This window comes from Vicugna pacos, chromosome 27, assembly GCF_048564905.1.
Source record: "Vicugna pacos chromosome 27, VicPac4, whole genome shotgun sequence".
Classification (NCBI taxonomy): Eukaryota; Metazoa; Chordata; class Mammalia; order Artiodactyla; family Camelidae; genus Vicugna; species Vicugna pacos.
This window is the reverse complement of record NC_133013.1, coordinates 22,982,988-23,005,227: the sequence shown is the minus strand read 5'-3', so window position 1 is coordinate 23,005,227 and position 22,240 is coordinate 22,982,988. Positions and strand designations below refer to the sequence as shown.

At 49.6% G+C, this 22,240-nt stretch overlaps 1 protein-coding gene across 4 annotated transcripts in view; it reads left to right on the top strand.

The window, feature by feature from the left end:
* TBC1D2B (TBC1 domain family member 2B) overlaps positions 1–22,240 on the top strand; it is a 72,386-nt gene that overhangs the window by 46,759 nt on the left and 3,387 nt on the right. For 3 of the 4 annotated variants that reach the window (XM_031691756.2, XM_031691755.2, XM_031691758.2), the window contains 6 exons: positions 3,509–3,619; positions 4,618–4,811; positions 7,746–8,240; positions 10,679–10,796; positions 16,539–16,724; positions 18,336–18,457. In XM_031691756.2, the coding sequence (XP_031547616.1) occupies positions 3,509–3,619; positions 4,618–4,811; positions 7,746–8,240; positions 10,679–10,796; positions 16,539–16,724; positions 18,336–18,457 (1,226 nt within the window). The remainder of the gene's footprint in view (positions 1–3,508; positions 3,620–4,617; positions 4,812–7,745; positions 8,241–10,678; positions 10,797–16,538; positions 16,725–18,335; positions 18,458–22,240) is intronic. The other variant, XM_072950915.1, reaches the window with a different exon arrangement.

Genomic DNA, 22,240 nt, shown 5'->3' with positions numbered 1-22,240 from the left:
GAACACAGGTGACTCTCCCAGTCACACCCAGCGTGGTGACCAGCTGATGAGGTGGGAAGAACACACGGCATCTGTGGGACGCAGGGACTCTGTGCCTGTGGAGAAGCCTGCTGGTCCCGAGGAGAGGGCTGAGCATGGCCTAGGACCGCTGTCAGGGCATAGAGAGGGTCACAGAAGTTTTGCTGCCACCAGTTCTTGATTTGGAGAAGTTTCGGGTAGAGAAGTGTCCCCTAGGACATGAGGCATTGGATGTGGCCCAGTTGACCCCAGCTGACCCCAGAAAGGTCTGTAGCTACCTGTCCCACCTAGCCCAGAGTCTTCCTCACCTGGCTGCTCTCATTTTGCAGGTAGTGTGGCACTGAATTTGTTTTGCCCCCAAATGCAGTTTACCCTCGAGGGGCAAAGGTTCGCCGCTGGCCAGGTTGTTACTGAACCTTTGCTTCATGCCTCATAGTACCTTTCATGCAGTGTCTGCGGATGGATAACTGATCGGCATGCCTGGGCCTTAGAGATTATTCCAAAATGGAAATTAAAAACTGCAATAATGGCAACTTTTGGAATATGTTCATAGTCTCCTATGGTGACTGTTTCTCAGTGACAGCTGACAGCACCCAGTAGATATGAGGCCAGAAGGATTTATTGGTGAGAAAAACCAAAAGGGCAACACCACCACCCAAACCCTCAGCCTCATTACTTTATAATTAGATCTGCTGCAAGAATAGCTGTGTTTAAAAAAGTAAGGGGGGGTGGTGGCAGGGGTTCTTGGTTAGAGTTGCCAGTGAAAGTGTTTTTGTTTATATCCACAACCTAGACTGTACCTGACCCTACGTACACACCCCATTGGTAACACATTTTATGACTGCTTATTTAATGTCAGCTGAATGTTCTATTTTGCAAGCATGTCTATTTTTATAATATTTAGAGAATAATGCCAGAGTGTTTGGTGTCCGGGTTGCAGTGAGCGGTGTGGGGCAGTGGGGGAAGGCGGGAGCACGCTTTCCAGGGGAGCCAAGCCAGGGTGCGCGGTGGGGCGGGGGGCGGGCGCTTTGTTGCTGTGGCTCCACACACTCCTGTTAGAGAAGCTGACAGAGCTGATCAGAGTTCGACTTCTCGCCCTTTTCTTTGTGCAGCATAGTGGGTGACATTTTTCCTCCCACGTTTCTCAACTTAATTTATAAAGCCTGTGGCTCCAGAATTCTACAACAGTCAGGTGAAGTGGTGACCTAGCTTGAAAGGAGGCAGGCTGGTTGTGGAGGGACCTCACTGTGGCCCATGCCTTCTGAGTGAGTCCTGCCTGGCTCAGCGTCCCCCTGTTTTCTGCCACTGCTCTGCCTGGCCGGTTATTGCCAGGCATCTGCATACCGCGCAGACGCTCACACCCCCACTTCCCCTGTGTGGCTCCGGAAGAACGGAAATGGGGAGTCTCATCGTCCTTCACGTCTGGACACTGCGTGGTTTCCATGTGCTTGCTCCCTTTGTCTAGGTAGGGAAGAAATTGTATGTGTGTATCTGTGGGGGGAAGCCTTCTTTTTTGTTGTTACTGTTACTCTCTGTTTCTTGCTTTAGATTCAATGTGTGTGGCCTGTAATGATTTCTGCTTTTTAGGATATTCTAACATTTCTTTTTTGGTCTAATTCATGGTCAGTTTCTGTTCCTGTAGCATGACGAGGCAGGAACAAATATTGGGCTCAGGATTTTACCACCCTAATGATCTAAAGACTTTATTTTTCTCATACTTCCTTCCAGGCCTTTTTCCTGTTTACTTAATACGTTCACTTTTGTGGTAGATAGATTTTTGTCATTCGGCCTTAGAGCCCAGGCACTTTCTGTGTTGCTGTCATTAATGATTCCAGAATTGTCCATCTTTTGACTCTGTTATTTACTTAATCAACCTTTGTCATCTTTGCTGTGATTTGCTATTTCATGAACATCTCCACGCACACAGCTTTTCCTTCTTCAGACTCTTTCATTCACTCAGTCAGCCATGCGCCAGGCTTTGTACTCTGCACAAAGTACACGGCCTCTGTCCTCCTGGAGCCCGCAGTTTAGTTTAGAAAGCACAAAGATAAAAGCATAATCACAACTGTAATAAGCACCAGTGTGGAAGGGGATGGAGCCCGTATGGGATGGTGGTTTAGACTGAGCACAGGCTGTGGAGCCAGACCTGGCTGGGTTCAAACCCAGCTTCACCTCTTAGGAACTCTAACATCGGGCAGGCTAGCTCCCCTCTCTGCCTCAGTGTTCATCCATGAAACAGCGCTCGCCTCCTAGGGTCTTGTAAGGATTAAAAGAGGTACTCCAGGTAAAGCCCCCACTCAGCACCGGGCACCTCAGAGTCTTCGCTTGCTGTGATCATCATCATCATTCTAGAGAAAGAATCCTTAAGATAAATGATCAGGACTTCCTTAGATGATGACACGAATTTTAACTTAAAGACACAGATGGCAGACTGTGATGTCCTGTCCTCCTGATGCACGTCGTACTACTGTGTCTCTGGATGCCTGTCCGGGGCGTGGTCGTGGTCTCTGTCCTGGGACGGCCCAGGACTCAGTGCTTCTCTTGATCACCCCTGGTCTGCCTTGGAGCTGTCGTGAGCAGAGTTTCTGCTGTGATTGAGGGATCAGAAATTCCTAGGGAACTTCAAACAGAGTAGGGGAAAAACACATTTGTAAATGACTGAATTTGGTAGGGAGGATTCAGAAATCAGTGCCCTAATTGTCTCAGAGATTTCCTTTCACTTTCCTTGGTTGGAGTTTCACGGGCTGAAGCTGACATATGACACCCACTTCTACCAGACCTGGACTTTTAGTCAGACTTGGCAGAACTTGTCACCAGCTCTTGATGTTCTCTTAAAAACATAAAGCAAATGTGGCAGAAGTTAACATTCGGCAAATGAAGGTGACGGGTGTATTGTGTTTTTTGTACTTTTCTTTCGGTTTTTCCTAAGTTTGAATGTTTTCAACGTAAAAGAGTTGAGGAACATGTCCTTGAAAGTGCCTTATGCACTGTAGGTTATGGGTATTCATTATTAAGTGTCATTCTTTAGTTAAGGGCATTGTTTATGTGTGCAGCCTTTTCTGCATAAACTGAACAAGTGAAAATGAGGATCTACAGGAAACTTATTTAGTTTCTGTAGTTAAAAAGAAAATGAATGGAGGGTATTGCCTTTTACCACATTAATGAATGTAGATAGATAAAATATTTGCATAGATTTAGGGCGTAAGTCCTACTTACATTTCCTAAGATCGGTTGAGAAAAATCACTACCATTAAATAAATTTATTTCCCCATCTCCTTCATCACAGAAGTAGCCCTGGCCTTCCTTCTGCTGCCAAGGGCGGCCACAGAATTTAAACGGAAAGTGCCCAGTAGTCAGCTTTCAGCTCCTTAGACTCGCTCCAAGTTAGCAGAGTGATTTGATTGATGAGGCAGCAAAATATCAATTATATAGAATAATTAGTCAGCACTCAGCCGATGTGAATTGAGGGACTCCTTTTTTTCTCCAACAGGATAATCTACAGGGGTACAAAACCCAAAATAAATTTCTAAATAAGGAAATCTTGGAACTGTCAGCTCTACGGAGGAATGCAGAAAGAAGAGAGAGGGATCTGATGGCAAAGGTGGGTGAGGATGGATATATTCTGTTACCTGAAACCGTTTAAAAATGGATGTTTTAAAATCAGTTCAGTCCCCATGCTTGGAGGGATGTGGTCGCTGATACCAAAATATATTTAAAATACATACAATCCATAGCTCTGTGTACTTAGTCTCTCACTTTCTCTGTGATGAAAGCAAATAGAAATGCCCCGAGATGTGGCTTTTACTCACACACGTAGTAAAATTTACAGAAAAACAATTAAATACAGTTCTAAGATCCCCCAGATTATTTGGGGGTATTTGGATTTTGATTTACACGATTGAGTTGTGTGAATCAGTTTCATATCTATAAATGGGGATGGTGAGTATGGCGCCGCCTCTGTGGACCCCATGGTATGAGAGTCAAATGTGATTGTGGCTGGAAGACGCTTTGCAAAGTGTAAAGACATCACAGGCATTACAGTTATATCAAATGAAATTCAGTGACTCTGTCCACAGCTGTTACATCTTGTATAGCTTTTAAGCAGTCCTTGAAGCATCTTCCCAAACCTGTTCCTGCGTGTTTCCCAGGGTTGTATTGACTTGTCTGATGTAAGGTGGCAGATGGGAGCTAGTCCTGGGTCACAGCATCCTAAGATGGTATTGATGTAACATGGGGTGGCTGCTTCGGGCCCAGGTGCCAAGTGGCACTCAGCTTGACCTCAGTAATTGGCGTGTGGCCTGGTTTCTTCTGGTCACCTCAACCCTGCCCAGAGCTGATACATACATTGACATCCGGAGGCCTTATTATCAGTACTTCTCCTGTACCAGACCCCCATGAAGGAAGAGGGGGGCCCACGCAGGCCATTTTAAACAAAGCAGGGGGCCTGTGGCATAAATTCATCTCTGGTCTTTGACACAGCCTCTTCCGGCTCACTTCCTAGTAGTCTGGGGCTTGTCGTTCACTGGTTGCCTGGGGTACTTAAGGACTGCCTTTCCTGTGTCTCTGTCTGGATGGAGGTAACCACCACGTTCTCTGCAGTATTCTAGCCTGGAAGCCAAGCTCTGCCAGATAGAAAGCAAATACTTGATATTGCTCCAAGAAATGAAGACCCCGGTTTGCTCAGAAGAACAGGGGCCTGCTCGGGATGTCATAGCCCAGCTGCTGGAGGACGCTCTGCAGGTCGAGAGCCAGGAGCACTCGGAGCAGGCATTTGTTAAGCCTCATCTTGTCAGGTAAAGGTGTTGGCAACGGTTGGGGACAGCGGGACCCACTTCTCAAGCTCCTCTTTCAACAGCAGTAGCCGTTCACGGAGAACTTTACATAGGTAGTTGTCTGTGTCTCATTTGATGCTCATGACAAGCACTGCACAGACATCAGAACAGATAATCTCATCATTCTTGCTATAATAATCAAGTAACAGAGTTGGCATTCAGCCCAGGTCTTTGATTCCAAGACCTGTCTCCTGTGGGCCACACCAGCGTGGACGGTAGCCTTGGTTCCAGTCCTGCTGTGAGAGGAGCCAGTCTTCTAGGAGTAGACCCCTCTTGTGAGACACAGCTGCACCCACGGGTGTGAGAAAGCAGAGGGGTCCCCTAAGTGGGGACCCTCCTCCGTTCGTGGGAGACACTAGGGTAACCTGATCAGTGGTTCTTAACTCACTGAGGGTCTGTTAAGAGCCATGGACACACTTGGCCCCAAAATGCTCTTGGGCACGTGCATAGTATTGCTCTATTTTTCAGAAAATCATGGAGCCTCTGACTGATACTGAATTAAGAACCTTCATATCCTAGTTTCAGAAAAATGAGATTTGTGAAATATTGGAGCAAGGAGAAATCTGCAGGTTCACGCAGCCCAGTCTCCTGTTTCCGCCCCTTTGCGGCTCCCCATAGCCCCGTGTCGAGGGCCCACTTGCTGATGTGGCCCCGCGTCTGCTCCATCCCGGCCCTGGCAGAGCCTTGTTTCGGCTTGACCCACTCCTTCCCTTCTCCGCGCCTCCAGCACTGGCCACTTGTTCAGGCCGCTCAGGTGACAGAACTACGCTGTCAGAATACAGCCAACAGCAGCGTTACAGAACTCTGAGGTCTGTGTGCCGGGACCTGCGCCCAGGGCTTTACACGCGGGCTCGTATTTCATGCTCAGTGAGGTGGCTGTTGGTATCCTCACTCCACAAATGCAGAAGCTGTGGTTAGAGAGGTGATGTAACTTGCCCAGGGTCACACAGCCGGTGAGTGGCAAGGACAGGACCCCAGTCTGGGCGGCCGGTTCCCGGGCACAGAGCGCCCTCTCCACACCGCGCACTCCTGCTTTGTTCACGGAGGCGGGGAGCTGCCGTGAGGGCGGTCCGGCAGTCTGCCCCGAGGCACCTCACCGTCTTCCCAGGTGCGGTGTGGGCTCTCACTGTTTCTGTTCTGTGCTTTCAGACTTCATGTAGAAGTAGACCGATAGATGTGTGTATGGATTTAACTTTTCATTATGGAAAATTCCAAACATACAAAGTAATAGAATCACATAACAACTCCCACATGCAGCTGTTACCCAATAATTTAGCAATTATTAATGTTTTGCCAATCTTGTTTCTTCTTACCCTCTCTCCCCCAAAGTTTTTTTTTTTCCTGGAATGTTTTAGAGCAAGTGTCAGGCATATCACTTCACCTTTAAACACTTCAATATGTACTTCTAATTGAAGACACTTTTTAAAATATAATCTATTTTTTAAGCTTTTTTGGGGAGGAGGAGTGGTAATTACATTTATTTAAAAAAAATTTTTTTAAATGAAAGTACCATGGATTCAACCCAGGACCTCGTGCACACTAAGCACGCGCTCCATCACTGAGGTATGCCCTCCCCTCCAAAAACACTTTTTAATATGCTAATCCTACCATATTCGGTTTTTTTGCAACTTACTTCTTTCAGCATTATTTTCTGAAATTACACGTTAGTGCATGTAGCTCCTGAGTATCCTTTTTCACCTGCCTCACACCACTTCATTATATGAGTGTATCACATCTTTATTCCTTTCTCTTGTGGTGGACACTTAGAATAGTTCCATTTTCCCATCTGACAACCCGTGATGCAGTAAACATCATGGTACACGTTTCCTTGTTTCCCTGTGTCCACGTGAGAGAGTTTCTCCAGGATGTAGGCTAGAGGTGGAATTCCTAACTTAGAGGGAGTGTGTATCTTCAGCTCTGCTGGATCCAGTTTCCAAAGTGTTCAAGTTTACACACTCAGCGGCAGTGTGTGAAAGTCCTTTGTATTGGTTTTCTGTGACTGCCATGCCAAATCATCACAAACTTAGTGGCTTATGCATATTCATTATCTAATCGTTCCACAGGTCAGCAGTCCAGCACGGTCTCACTGACTGACAGTCAGGGTATCAGCAGTGTTATGTTCTTTCTGGAGGCTCTAGGAGACAATTTGTGTCCTTGCTCATTCAGGCTATTGACAGTTCCTTCTGGTTGTAGGACTCGGCCTCTGTTTCCTTGCTGGCTGTCAGGTGTAGCCATTCCCAGCTTCAGGAGGCCACCTGCATTCCTTGGCTTGTGGCCCCCTTCTTCCATCTTCAAAGCCAGCAACAGTGGCACCAGGCCCTCTCACACCTCACAACCCCTCTGCCTCTTCTTCCATTGTTGCATCTCTCTGGTCAGATCTTCCACTTTTAAGGGCTCCTATGATTAGTGTGGTCCTATCCAGGGAACCCAGGGTAATCTCCCTGTCTTAAGTTCTGTAACCATAATTCATAATTCCACATGCAGTGTTCCTTTTGCCATGTAACGTCACATATTCTCAGGTTCCAGGGATGTCTTTGGGGGCCATTATTCTGCGTACCACAGCCTTAATTCTTTTTCATCCCTGATATCTTACAAATATTTGTGTTTGCAATACTGCTTGTATTTTCTTCTGTGCTTTTCACATTTAGCCCCTCAGCCATCAAGAATTGACTTCTTTTCTGTATAATATCAAAAAGAGATCTAACAATTTTTTTCTGTATGGATAACCAGTTATCCTCACCCTGTTTGTTAAGAAGTTTATTATTTCCTCACTGAGTTTCCTCTTATATCAAAGTGCCGCTACACGTGGGTGGATTTCTAGGTTCTCTTTTCTGTTTCATTGGCTTTTTTGCCCAGATTGCATCGTTTAACTTTTGCTTTTGTTTTTCTCAACAGTGAATATGACATTTATGGGTTTAGGACTGTCCCAGAGGATGACGAGGAGGAGAAGTTGGTCGCCAAAGTCCGGGCATTGGACCTGAAGACCCTCTACCTCACAGAAAACCAGGAGGTTTCCACGGGGGTCAAGTGGGAAAACTATTTTGCAAGCACGATGAACAGAGAGATGATGTGCTCGCCGGAGTTAAAGAACCTGATCCGGGCGGGCATTCCACACGAGCACCGTTCCAAGGTGTGGAAGTGGTGTGTGGACCTTCACACCAGGAAATTCAAGGACGGCACGAAGCCTGGTTACTTCCAGACCTTGCTTCAGAAGGCGCTGGAGAAGCAGAACCCGGCCTCCAAGCAGATCGAGCTGGACCTGCTGCGGACTCTGCCCAACAACAAGCATTACTCGTGCCCCACCTCCGAAGGCATACAGAAGTTGCGCAACGTCCTGCTCGCCTTCTCCTGGCGGAACCCGGACATCGGCTACTGCCAAGGTCTAAATAGGTGGGTTCTCGGCCCACAGAACGTTCCTGTTTGCTGGTAAGATAGCTTGTAACACCTGACACTGCCCTCCCCTCCTGGAGAGCCAAGAAAGCATGTCTTTTAAGAAAAAGAAGTAGCTGCGGTAAGTGAGTTTTAATTATGCAACATCCCCAATTCTAAAATAACTAAGAGAAACAGACATGCTTTCAGAAAGTATTAAAAACACCACAGTCAAACTGCTTGAAGCAACTAGGTTTCTCATTCTGATTCCTTGTTGTTCCCGCGACCCTCGGGTTTTCATCAGCAGCTTGGTTTCATTAGTTTGTAATGCACGTCGTAGAAAGGAGGCTGCTCCTTGTCTGTACAGGAGCTTTGTGACTCAGGAGGCTGCCCCAAACACTCCTTCAGCTGGTTGAAACCTAGCCCTTGAAGAGGCCAAACTTGTTTTCTTTTGGACTAGAGCCTTCTGCAGGTCCACATCCTTCCCCGCTTCCACAGTCAGAAGACACAGAAAAGCCTCCCGCATCCCCTTAATGGCCCAGGCTCCTCACTGTGAGCTGAGTTACACCAGGACGAGCCCGCAGAGGTGCTGAGGCTCCGTCACTGACATGGGGCGCTTGTGGCGGCTTCTTCCCCCGGGTGTCTCTTCCTGGCTAACGTGCTTCTCCCGCTCACTGCTCACTGCAGTCGTGACAGTGTCCGTTTCTGTTCCTCTGTGTAGTCAGAGCAGGTAACCAAGCCTGTTAGGAACAAGGACAGAGTAAGACTGAAGAAGCTCTGTGTGCGTTCTTTAGCGGCTCTCCTGTGGGTCAAGTGCATGCATGGAGTTTTGAATGCTGCCATTTGTTCTGGCTGCTCACAGGCCTTTTTAATCCTCATCTGTGTGGATTACTGACCTCCAGATGAGGGCTGTCTCTTTGCGTCTGCATTGAGAGGATGGCAGGAAGAAAGGTTTTTAAACTGGAATGTTACTTGGTTAAGACCTGAAGGCAGTGGTTTCTGGAAGTCATTGTCTCTCTGGTGGTCAGGACAGGGTGGTCTCTCTGAGCCCTTGAAGTAAAAGGGTCTTTGGCTACTCCTTGGTGGTCCCCATTTAAAAAAAAAAAGGAAAAGGGCCTGTAAATAAGATATTGCCTAACCAAACTGTTTTGTTTTGCTTAAATCCACAATTTACATTGTATACTCAGTCTAAAAATTCCTGGAAGCCGAAAACCTCTGAAACGTACAGGGTTCTGACAAGGACTGGAGCGCGCGCCCCATTTATCTGACCTTGTCACAGCCCCAGTTTTCCGCACAGAAGTACAATTTCCAGAAAGTCGGAGCCTCCTCTGCACCTCCACGCCATCACCATTAGGGCCTCTAAATTTTAACCATTTTATCGGATTGGATTGTTTTCTTCAAAATACTTTGTCCACGTGTTCTGAGAACCCAAAACTAGCAGAAGAACTCTAGCCATTTCTCAATGATTCAGGCCTGTTGCCTTAAACATCGGTTAGTTTAACGTGATGTCAAGGGCTCTGCTGATTTCAGACCCATTACCCCTTTTTCTGGTGTCTCCGGGTTCGGTGCGTGTCCTGGTTTTCTCTCTGTGTCCATCTTTCTCCTCTTCATCTCACTCGTGCCTACTCAAGGCATCCCTTCCCACCTACCCCAGGTCTTTTTTTTAACCTTTTAATTTGAGATTTCATTATAGTTTTATTTAAGGAAGAAAAAACAAAGACAAACCAAGAAGTAGCTTTAGGGTTTTCCCGTAAGTGATGCGCAGAAGCTTCATGTCCCAAGCCAAGGTCTTGGATTTCAGATGTGTAGAGAGTGTCTTTTCTCTCCCCTCTTCCTTTCCATCCTTCTGCCCTGAATGTCTTCCGCATCACCTGGGGTTACTGGATCAGTAATGACAATGTAAGTATCCAGACCTAACGTAACAGTTAATACATAGGTCCCCTTTCCCACCCCACGTGCCTGCTGTAGCTGTGGTTCTTTCAGAAAGCCCCTCATGGTGGTTCATTTGTCTGAAGCCTCATTTCAAGCAGAATGGTATCAGGAAAGAGGTTTTTAAACTGTCATCTGTTCTCTGCCCCTTACATTCACCCCTGAATGTTTTGTGCATAAAAGGATTAATTGGAACTTCTTGAACAATAAACTCAAAGAATTAGCTTCATTAGCAAAAATCTTACAGTGAAAACATTTTTTTGAATGAGGCTGGCTAATCATTGGGAAACCATTTTGTCATCTTTAGACAAAAACCAAATGAAGGAGAGGCGGGATGCAGCTTTGCTTCTCAAACTAGGAAATACCTCCCTCCCCACGGAACACTTACTTCATCTTCTTTCTTGGAGAACTAGAAGTGGCCGTGGCCGTGCACACTGCGGAGGCCTCTGTGGAGACAGACCGCACTGCCTGTGTCTGGGCGGGGGGCTGGGCGGGGACTGGAGCTCACCTTGTTCTCCATTTGCTTGTAGATTGGTGGCAGTGGCCCTCCTGTACCTGGAACAAGAAGATGCTTTCTGGTGTCTAGTCACCATCGTGGAAGTTTTCATGCCTCGAGACTATTACACAAAGACTCTTTTAGGATCCCAGGTACTTCTAAAAATATTGTGCTTCCGTCAGCAACTTGAGAATTAGAGCTGAAATGTGACCTGAATTAAGCCTTGGTTGGGGAGGTTCCACGTGCGTGGCTTCAGCGACTGACCCCTGAAGAAGGCGCCCACCAAGGCCAGGCTGAGCTGTCTGCGAGCGAGCAAGTGCCGGGTGGGGGTCACCTGGGGCCCTGGGAGCCAGCAGAGCAGTTACTACATCCAGACAAACAGACCGGGGAGGTGGACCTGCTCTTGGGTCACTGCTCTCTCCGCACTCTGCCCCTGGGCTCGGCAGCCCGCCTGGCCGGCTAGGCTACCATCGAGGGTGTGTGAGCTCAGGGTCTCCGAGAAGCAGAGGCCAAGGCAGAAGCAGACGTGCCAGAGATTTCTGAGGGGAAATATCTGTGTAGGACTGAGGGGTGGGCCCAGGGAAGACTCCAAAAACCCCAAGACCAGGAGAAGGAAGGAGTTCTGGGTTGGGGGGTGGGGGAGAAAGATCTCAGACTGCTGTGCGGTTCTGAGGAAGCTTTGGCCAGGCTAATGCAGAGTCCTCAAGCTAAGGTCACCTGTTAAAGGCGCACATGTCTCATGGGAAAGGGCTGTGTTAGTACCCCTGCCCTGCTCACTGGCTGAAAGCAGCTGGGGACAAGACGGCTTCTGTAAATGAATGCAGTGGTGAATCCCCAGGGGCAGCGCTGGGGCCCTCAGTCACCGCCCACAGCAGGAGGCCTGGCACTTCCCTGCCTTCCCAAGGCCGACCTCACGGCCCCTCTCCCATTCCTGCTGCTCTGGCGCAGCAGTGACAGCAGTGACAGCAGTTACCTTACCGGATTATCCTTGAGTGTCTTCTTGTCTTCCAGCTGCTCAGCTGTGCCTTAAGGGCTGCAGCCCTGTCTTTCATTTGAGCATCCCTCTTGCCCAGCAGAGAGTGTCTGAGCTTACTTGAGCTTCTGCCCAGGCCGAGGAGCCCCAGCCTCACGCCAGCAGCTGCACAGCTGCGCAAAGCCGTACGCGTGGAGGTATCGTTACTCCCACTTTTCTTGGGAGAAAACTGAGGATCAAAGCCACTAAACATCTTCCTGAGGTGCCACTGCTGAGCGCCTGAGTTGGGGTTTGGAGTCAGACCTCTACAGCTCCAGGCCCGAGCTTGTCCCCCACCCTGGCACTGCCTCTGCCTCTTAGAGCGGGTGCTGAGAGAGGATGGTGGGAGGGTGAGCTCCGCCTTCTGCAGAGCAGCTTTCCTCCTCCGGGTCCCTGTCCCAGCTTCATGGGTGTCAGCTGATCCTGGGAGAAGCGCACGCATCAGCCTCCCTGTGATCACTTCCCTTTGCTCATTAAACTAGAGATTATTTTTTGTTAAAATAGTGTGTAAACTGATAGGAAATGAACAGTGATGGGAAGAGGAGGCAGCAGTCACAGTCAGGTGCAAATAAAGAGGCCAGTGAAGAAAGTTTTATGTGTTCTTAGATGCCTGGAAGCTCATAGCTTCAAAATCTCAGATGCCTCAATGTTTCAGAATAGAAAAATGAAGCATTGCTCTTTCTCAGTTCCACTGAGGATGGTTGAGCACATTGGTGAGGATCTTGGGTGAGGGGTCACAAGGCTAGGTCACAAGCCACAGCTCTCTCCTGTGAGCAAGCTTGACCACGTCACATAACATCCCCATGCCTCAGTTTCCCCAGGTGCAGGAAAGTGCCATACTCCCTCGAATGGAGTGTTTGAGGTTGAATTCAGGTGATGCATTAAAAAGTATAATATGCTTACATTTGAAAAAACCCAGTAAAATTATTGTTGTTATTATAGGCAGAAGGGGAAGACCTATTTTAAGTATGTGAATCTAAGATAAAGTTTGCTTCACATTATTACATAAAGATAAATGTAAACTCTAAGGAGACTTTTCCCCTAACTAAAGCAACAGGTGCTCACTGAAGAGAAGTTAGGTAACACAGAAATACATATTCAGAAAATGAAAAATCACCTGTTACCCTACCAGCTCGAGAACCCACAGGTAGCATTTTGATACATCTCCTTCTTTCTTTCCCCCTCCAACACATTTAGGTATCCAAACTGAGAACATGGCCATCCTCGCTGGGTCACGCAATAGCACAGCATTTTCCCGTGTCGTTATGCAGCTTTCAGCCATCACGTCTGGTGGCTATAATAATCCATCAGGTGAATGGAAGTGATGTATTTGACCATTCTCCTCTGATGGATGTTGTGTAGGGCTCCTGTTAAAGTGGGGATAGCTTTGTGTGCACAGTCGTTCTCAGTGCTGTGCTTTGCAAAACGCCGTCAGCCGCCTCCTGCCAGAGCCGAGCGCCCGGGCCCCTGGCACGCTGCGCTGCAGCCCGGATGCTCCACAGCTTTTCCGTCCTTCCCTCGGCTGAATGCACATCGCGCACCAGGACCTTGCTAGGCGCTGAGGACACAGAGACTGATGCAGTCATTCCGTGTCCTCTTGAGCTCAGAGTGGCTGAACAGAGGCCTGAGCAAGCATCCCCTGGCAGCCTGCTCCACGCCAGCCCTCTGCCAGGCAGTGGGCAGCCTCGAGAACCAGGCACCATCTGCCTCCCGATGGGGAGAAGGAGTGTGCACCTGGGTCTCCTCAGCTTCAAGGCCAGCTGGCCAGCCCCCTTCCTCTTAGGCGTCTTCACCCCGGACCCTCTAGGCAGAGTGGGTCACATCGCCATCACTTGGCCTGATGGTCAGCTGTCCGTCCCGTCTCCCTGGCCTGTTCATAGCCCTAAAGGCAGCTCCTGGTCCCTGTCGTCTCTCATCCCCAGGACTGGCCAGCATCAGGCGTGCCGCGTGTGCAGACGTGTAGTCGTTGCTGGAATGCTGAGGGTGGAGTGGCCCTGGCGCTCGCCAGTGCGCGGCGCTGACCCTGCCTGGGGGGGAGCCGGGCTTTCAGGAAAGCCGGCCTAAGCAGGCGTCCAGGAGCGGCTGGTCGCCACGGCTACCTTATGTGCGCTGTGGGCTGCTCCAGGAACAGCTGGTCGCCATGGCTACCTCGCGTGCGCTGTGGGCTGCTCTTGCACCTTGCCTCTCGGTGGTTGGTCCTCCTGTCAGAATTTTATGGGTGGGGGGAGTGGATGTGGGTGAAAAGGGAAGAGGCTGATACTTTTTGCACACTGCACACCGTGGGATGGTTTTATAACTTTTTATCTACTTCTGTTTTTTAACTTTTCTAAGAAAAAATAATTATAATTCATTTCAGCCAATTTAGATCTTTGAAATTTTGTCTCTTTTAGTCAGAAAGCAAAGTAGTCAAAAATGTATGTTTCCAACCATGATTCCTATATTTTGTTATCCTCTGTGCACCCTAGGGTGACTTTACAGTGCTTTAGAATAATTTCTGTAAAAAAAAAAAAAGAGTTTTTTTAGTTTTTTAAACTTTACTTTGCCCTTTAAAGTTTTAAATTTTAACCAATAATACCTATTTAAACCTTGAGTTTTTTTTTTTAATTTTTAACTGTCAAGTCTTCTAGGTTTAAAAAGAAAAAAAACTTTCCAAAGGATAAACAATTGAGTTTTCCAAAGTTTTGGATTGTCCCAAATAAGGACATTTAAAAATGTCATTTGAACATTATTTATTTATTTATTTATTTATTTATTTATTTATTTAAAACATTTAAAATGTATTTGTTTATTGTGGGGGAGGTAATTAGGTTTATGCATTTATTTTAAAGGAGGTACTGGGGATTGAACCCAGGACCTCGTGCATGCTAGGCACATACTGTACCACTGAGCTATACCCTCCCCCTGAACATTTATTTAGATTGTTTCCAGTTATTTTAGTGTCCCAGTAATCCCAAGAGTTATCACACGTTTATCTTAACGTGACTGATATGCAGGTGGAAGTTTTGCAAGTTTTTCTGGGATTCTTTCCTAGGAGGAGACTTGCTGTAGGGTGTGAGTGTCTTCATCTTCCAGGTGTTGCCGAATTGCTCTCCCAAATGGTCGTACCAGTTTATACTCCCACGACAACACAGTTCTGAGAACATGGATGAGGTGGACACACCTCATGGGCACTCGGTTCTTGCTCACTGCTGCCCCTGTTCCTGGGTGGCCTGGCTTTGGCTTGTTGTGCATCTGTGGCTTGCTCTCCTCAGCTGGTCTCTTTCTTTCAGTTTCACTACTCATCTGTGGTGGCCTCTCCCTCCACCCTGGTCTCCCATAGAGCCTCGGCGTCGGTTCTCTGGCGGGCAGCAGTTATCCTGGTAGAGATGCCCTTGGGTACCAGCATGTCCCAGTACCCCCCAGCCCAGCCCTCATGGCTGTGATCTGGCCCTAGGGGACCACGCTGCCCTCTCCATGCCCCAGGTGGGAGGCATGTGTATTCTGAGCACCCCTCTTCCTTACCTCTAACACCTGAGGGGTCCATAGTTTCGACAGACTTTACCTCCACATAATTCTGATCCATGAGCTCCTCTCCTCCCCACCGCGTTTCCTTGTTTCAGCTCTTCGTCACCTCTGCCCTGGGTGGGGTGGGGCTGAGCTGGAGGGGAGCTCAGTGGAGGGAGGGATCCAAAGTACAAGTCCAACCGCATCGCTCTCCTGCTTAAAGCCTCTAAATGCTTCTCATTCATTGCCTGCTGAGTTCTTCACACTTGGGTAGAGAAATTGGTATAGAGGGCTGGCACTAGCTTTTCTTTTTTCCATCAAATTAAATTGAATAGAGTAGAACTGAAGCATCAAAGAGTATTCTCTGTGAGGTTAAGCATTGTTTGTGAAGCATTTGTTTCTGACTTTCGCACACAGACCGGGTGCCTGTTGACGTGTATTTTCTTGTGGGTCACAAGGGCTAGAAAAGCCCTTGGCCTGTGGATGAGATCTCCTGTCAGTGACGTGACGTGGTGGCTTCTGCCAGGCAAGGCTGCCTCCCTCATTCCCCTCCTGCCTGGAACCCCGGGTTCCCGCCGCAGGTGCTGTTTCCCTCCAGGCTTGGCCGGGACCCACCCGGGGGCCTCTCTAGTGCTCTGTGAACTCATCTTTACCAAGGCCTGACCACAGCTAGCAGAACAGTCCAGATGTCTGGCTTCCCTCCTCGTCTTTCAGCTCCTCAAGGTCAGGGCAGAGCCTGATTCACCTCTCCGCCCAGCACTGGCCCCAGCCTGACACGGAGTGTGGAGGGGTAACAGCCACCTGTGTTGACAAGTAGTTTACCCACGTCTCATGTAGTCTTCCCGGTAGGCCTGGGAGAGAGATCACTATTTTCCAAATGAGGCACAGAGCTGCCTGGAACATAATCTGCCCAAGGCCACCCAGCTAGAAAGAGGTAGAGCTGGGATTCAACCGCAGGTCCGTCTGACTCTGGAGTCCTTGCTCCCCTCGCTGCCCCCGCAGCCCAGTAAGTATCTGTTGAATGGATGTGGTGATGTTCCACTTCCTCTACGGCCTGGGACTCGTCCGGGTTTACGGCCCTTTGTTGCAGTCCCCCGGGTTTACGTGCAGGGGAGCGAGGCTGACGTTTGCTGGCCCTGCAGCAGTCTGTTCTCACTGAGTACAGGCATGGCTTCCAGGCCGTAGACCACCCCCCGTCCAATGGCCTGGGGAAAGAATGACAGTCAGCAGACACTGGAGGGGCCCCTGCGGTGTGTCAGGTCACCTTCTAGGGCACGGAGCCGTCCGCTCTGGGGTGAGCCCGCCACCAGAGCATTTAGAACAGCTGCCCTGGGGCCCCAGGTTGCCTGCTGGCTGCTTGGCAGACCCCATATACTTCTCCCCTCTGCTGCCTCTCCAGGTGGACCAGCGGGTGTTCAGAGACCTCATGAGCGAGAAGCTGCCGCGGCTGCACGCCCACTTTGAACAGTACAGAGTCGACTACACCCTCATCACATTCAACTGGTTTCTGGTGGTGTTCGTGGACAGCGTTGTCAGTGACATACTCTTTAAAATATGGGACTCTTTCCTTTACGAGGGACCAAAGGTGGGTCTGCTCACTGGATGACTCTGTGGGTAGTGGCAGTGGCAGCAGAGTGGCCAGCTCACCTGGGACGTGTGAGGGTCACCACGGGGCAGAGCGATCCCAGCACCGGGTGCCACTGGAGGCCAGTCTGGGGTCGCAGGAAACAGCAGTCATTGCTCGTTCATCAGAGACATTGGAGTCCGTGCCAGGCATGGGGGCTTCGGTGGTTTGTAGTTTGAGCCTCAACCCCTGTCAGGCAGATGGTGGTCTTATCCCCATCGTGTGGCTGAGGAGGGCGAGGCCCAGAGTAAGCAGGGGCTCAGATCCAGGGCCAGCTTCAGAGCCCGACTGCCCACAGGCGTTTGTTTGTTTTAAGTTTGTGAATAAGTGCTATGTGATCACCTCAAGTCATAGAACTGAGAGTGTGCAGTAGAACTGAAGGTGGGCAGTAGAAAGGGGTCCCCCAGTCTCCTAATTGCTCTTTTCAACATACACCTCTCTCTCAAGGTGTCTTACATGTATATAAAATACTGTTTCTGTAATGTGTTATTTCTCAAAGATAGTTCCATATCAGGACATATGTAGTAGTCCTGGCTTTTTTTTTTATTCTGCATAGTATCTCCTTCTACAGATGAACCAGAAATACATACAGCAGTCCTCTGATGATGGCCACTTCAGACGGCTGCAGGGATTCCTTATAATAATGTCTTTCTACACGTGTGCAAGTGCGTCTGTCGGTTCAGTCCTAGAGGTGGAAGTGCTGGGTCAAGGGCAAACTCAGAGTCAGAAGGCTAGTTTCCATCGAGAATGTCAAATTCCCCTGCAGAAGGGCCTTACCAATGTCTCCTCCCACCAGCAAAGTGTGTGTATTACCCCACACCCTAACATGGTAGTACGTTATTTTTTTTAAATCTAGTCTGACATTATTAAAAAGAATTCTCAGGGCTTAAACAGTGCTTCCTCTTGGGCCATAGGTAGGGATGTTAAGAGAAAGAAACCTATTTAAAACTGTAAACACTGCTTTCTAAATAAGAGAAGGTGCAGATCGAGGCAGGCCAGCCAAACGTCCTTAGACGCAGGCAAAGCAATTTGTTTCAAAACTGCTTGAACTTGCAAGACCACCAGGAGTCCATTCCCTCTGGCCTCAAAACAATACCCCCAAAAACAAATCAGTAAAAAAAAAAAAACTTTATTTTCTTCCACCATATTCAGAAGTCAGTAACTCAGACCCTCGTTTCAAGTAGCTGAGATAAAAAATGTGTCTGAAGATGGAGCATTTAAGAGTTTCAGAGTCAGAGCAGAGGACACTGGTTTTGATTTCATTCGAAAATTATTTTTGGTTCTGTATAATTATTGGCTAGAAATGTGAGCTGAACGTGGAAGGATTCAACAGAAGTTCTCCTCCATCAAGAAAATTTTGGTTTGGGCTGAAGTGTTGTTGAAAACCACCGGAGAGTTGAAAACGTTTTTCTATAAGAAAGGCGCCAGTGTAAACTGCATCTGAGGTCCAGTGTCTGCCCGGGGCGGGCCGTGCAGGCTGCTCCCCAGGCCCCAGAGGCCTGTGCACCCCTGGAGCTGGCGCCTAGAGCCATGGGGCTTCTCTCCTTACCGATTTCCCTGTCCTTTCCATAGGTTATCTTCCGCTTCGCCCTGGCACTTTTTAAATACAAGGAAGAGGAGATCCTGAAATTGCAGGATTCGATGTCCATATTCAAGTATCTCCGCTACTTCACTCGCACTATCCTTGACGCTAGGTGAGTTCTTGCTGGAATCCCCAGATGTCAAGGAGAGCAGGAATCCTGACCTCTGCCTCCTTGAGAACAGCTTGTCCCGGCCAGCTGCAACCCAGAGCCCTCCCAGGTGTGCAGCAGTGAGAGAGGGCGCTTCCTTCCAGGGACAAGGGGGAGAGGAGCGGGAGCAGCTGGTGGCCTCCAGAGACTAGGGAGGGACTAAGGTGAAGGATGCTTTTGTCCTTCATCCAACAAACATAAGTCCCAGCAACCAAAGCAACATTCTTATTTGTCTAATAGGCACTTTATTTATTTATGAGTTTTTTTTATTTGTTTGTTTATCTATGTATTTATTTATGAGTATTAACCATGTGGCAAGCCCTCTGCCAGGCCCTCTGCCAGGCATTGAGGAACAGGCCCTGTCCTTGAAGAACTTGTGGGGAATTGCCACAGCGTGATACGCTCAGAGCTGTGGTGGAGGATGCCCAGGGGTGGGGCAAGTACAGGAGAAAGGCTGGGGGACTGGGCTGGGCAGGGGCGGCAAGGAGCACGCGTCCTGGGCAGAGGGAACTTCAGGAGCTACGTGCAGACGTGGGAGCACAGCATGTTCCGGGAGCTGCTGGAGGGGCTCAGCCAGGGTGGGGCCGGCATGACAAGGATGGAGGCCGGGCCAGGGCAGAGCTGGACTGTCAAGACCCTTGTAGATTCTGCCCAAGACTTTGGGCTTCAAGAGTGGTGGGAGGTCCCTGCAGGGTTAAACACAAGAAAGCCACGTCAGGTTGGAGCAGGACTGGCAGCAGGAGACCGGGGTGTCTGGGTGAGAGGTGGCAGACTGCAGTGAGGTGCCTCCAGAGATAGAAAAGAGGGGGCAGACTGAGGAGAGTAGAGGAGGAATTTGAACTTGGAAGACCCCTGGCTTTCTGGCCTGGGCAGCCGAGTGTTCAGGGGTCGTATTGCCCCCCGCTCCCCAGCCACACAGTTATTGCCTGCTGTGGGCCCCTCATTGTCCATGTGTCCCCAGGACCACTGTTGACGGCTGCTCTGGGCCTGACAGCTGAGACCGCGTTGTCCAGGGGGGTTTCTGTGGCCTTGCTGCTGGTCGGGCAAGGACAGCGACGCTTCCCTCTAAATCAGTGAGGCAGCGCTAACGTTTGCTGTGCCGAGGTGCTGTGAGCCGCCTTTCCTGCAGGGAGTGGATTCCTGCGTCAGCCTCGTGTGCCTTGTGAAAACCACAGGTGTCCTCTCACTGAGAAACACTTGGAGCTTATTAATGTTTTTCAAACTGTTGACCGCCACCCATAATAAGAACATTTTATCTCACAATCCAGGCCACATACTGGAGCATGTATAACTGAAACAAAGGAATTTGTGTGTTGAAATATTTGCATTTTATGCTAAAAATCTGTGCCTTACACTGCTGTTTTCAATTACACTGCATATTGCATGTTTATAAAATGCCCAACGTGCCTCACTAAATTGATTCCTCGATCCACTGGTGGATCACAACCTACCTGACAAACACCAGTTGCCCCACTTCATGCTCACTTGACAGGGAGGGCTCCTCATCTTGGCTGATGAAATGAGAAGCATTTGGGCCACATCCAGACATCTAGTCAGCCAGGGGGAGCTCCAGGGCCCTGGTGCTGCAGGGGTCTTGGGGCAGGAGAGCTTGTGGGGCCTGAGAGAGGGGAGTGAGGACCACGTTGAGAAGCCACGCCCCATGGTTGTCTGGAGTGAGAGAGAACTACCAGGCCACCTGGGAGGAGGTGCTGGTGAGGCCATACCTGGCTTCCTTACAAGTCACCACTGTGGTCAGGAGCCTTGACTAGGGAAGTGGATTTTTAAGATATCTTCAGGCTCATTACTGTATCAGTAATAGTAGGGTCTCCAAGAATAATGTTTGCCTGTGAAAGATTGATTCTGTCCTGGCGTGACCCTTGAGAGAGTCCAGTAACTCACACTGGTTCAGGAGGATAAGAACGGCTTGAAGTGAACTTCACTCTGACAGCTGATGCGTGTGGAGGCCCCTGACAGTTTTGTGAGGACTGTCAGAGCTGCCGAGTGGCACAGATTCGAGGGGCGGCTGGGCGAGCATCCTCTCCAGTCACCAGCAGAGCTGCGTGCTCCTGCAGCGCCACCTGGTGAGTGGCTCCCAGGCAGCTTCCCCGTCAGTTTACGGGAGGAAGTCAAGGCCCACTGGAGGCAGCTGGACCACCTGTGGGTGTTGTTCGGACTGCGATGCCCTGGCTCCACCTCTGGACTGGGGCCCCAGTATTTTAATGAGCTCCCCAGACTAGCGGTTCCAAGGAGCATCGATTCTGCAGCACACTGATTGGTTCTGCAAAGAAGGAGGCAGAGGATTCTGAGTCAGATGTGGTCAGTGGATGTGGGTGAAATAGGATTAGACTGGTATCTGAATCAGGACTCCTAGGAATCTTGAATGTGCCAAGCACTGTCTTCTGAGCTCAGCTGGCCACAGGGCACCTTGACTGGCCACAGGCATCTCTTGGCTGGACCTCCCAGGCCCAAGGCGGAGGCAGTGTGTATCCTGGGCTGACGGGCCTCGGTCAGCAGAGCCCACCTGAAGGAAGCAGTCAGCAACATCATGGTAATTCAGTGCTTTGTCATAGAGAAGGGCTTGGACACTTAGGTTTCAGGTGTATGTGGCCTGTGACTAACAGCTGTCAGAGAGAAGGGGCTAGTCCCCGGGCAGCATTTTGTTCCACAGAGACGCCTCCTGAGTGATGGCTGTGCTCGGGCCTCCTACTCACGAGCCCTAGAACACGCTCTGGGGAGCTCGGCTTTTAAAGCCTGCCTTTCTGGCCCTTTACTTCCCTGCAGGAGCATCCTCTGTTTGGGGTGAGGCCTGTCTGAGGACTCCGTGTTTAAAACTATGAGAGGAAGGAATGCTGAGGGCGTGTGTTCTTTGCAGAGTACACCTTACAGACCAGTAGCCCAAGCGACTGAGGAGTCGCAGGAGCAAATGCTTTGCTTTCTGACAGATGGGGAGGAGGTCCCTGTGACATTTCTGTTTCATCACAGCCTCCCCTGGGGTTTGTAAGTGTATTGAGCCTTTGGTCCCTGCTGCTGGGGCCTGCAGAGGAAGGGGTGGCGGCCTTAGTGTAGGAGGAACCCAGAGACAGCTGTAGCCCACGTGATTAGCACTGCAAGTCCATAGTCGGGCCTCGGCACTTTTTAGTTCTATGTTAATTAAACTGCTGGCCAGTTGTTAGGGGCAAGTTACCATGATTTTTAAATGTTTATTGTAGGTGAGTGCCTTGACCTGGGGATAGTACAAAACCCATAAACTGCACATTTCTCCATATATTGTGTGTCGACACCCGACTGGGTCTAACGGTTTCCACCAAGTTTGCTCGGGCATCCGTACATCTGTTCATCCCCCGTCAGTCTTCCTGAGCACTCCCCGTGCCAGGCCACGTGCTGGTTCCAAGGCCTCAGAGGCACATGGCACCCCACCATCACAGAGCAAGTGCTCACGGGTGGCAAGTCAAGTAACCCAGTGCCTCGGAGGCGGCCCTGCTCTTATCTCAATATACAGAAGTGGAATTGGAGGCGGAAAGGGGGGTGACTTCAGCTGTTCTATATCACACAGCAGAGTGCTCAATAGAGCTGGGTCTGAATCCAGGCCGTTGTTCAGGGCCTGCCCCTGCTACATGAGGACTGGCCTCCGAAGGACATACCTGCATCCAGCCCTCAGCCCGGCACCTGCAGGCCTGTGGGCTCAGCCGGAGCGAGGGCTGTGTGTGAGCGCTTGCCTGAGCCCTGTTGATGCTCTGTCTCTGTCCT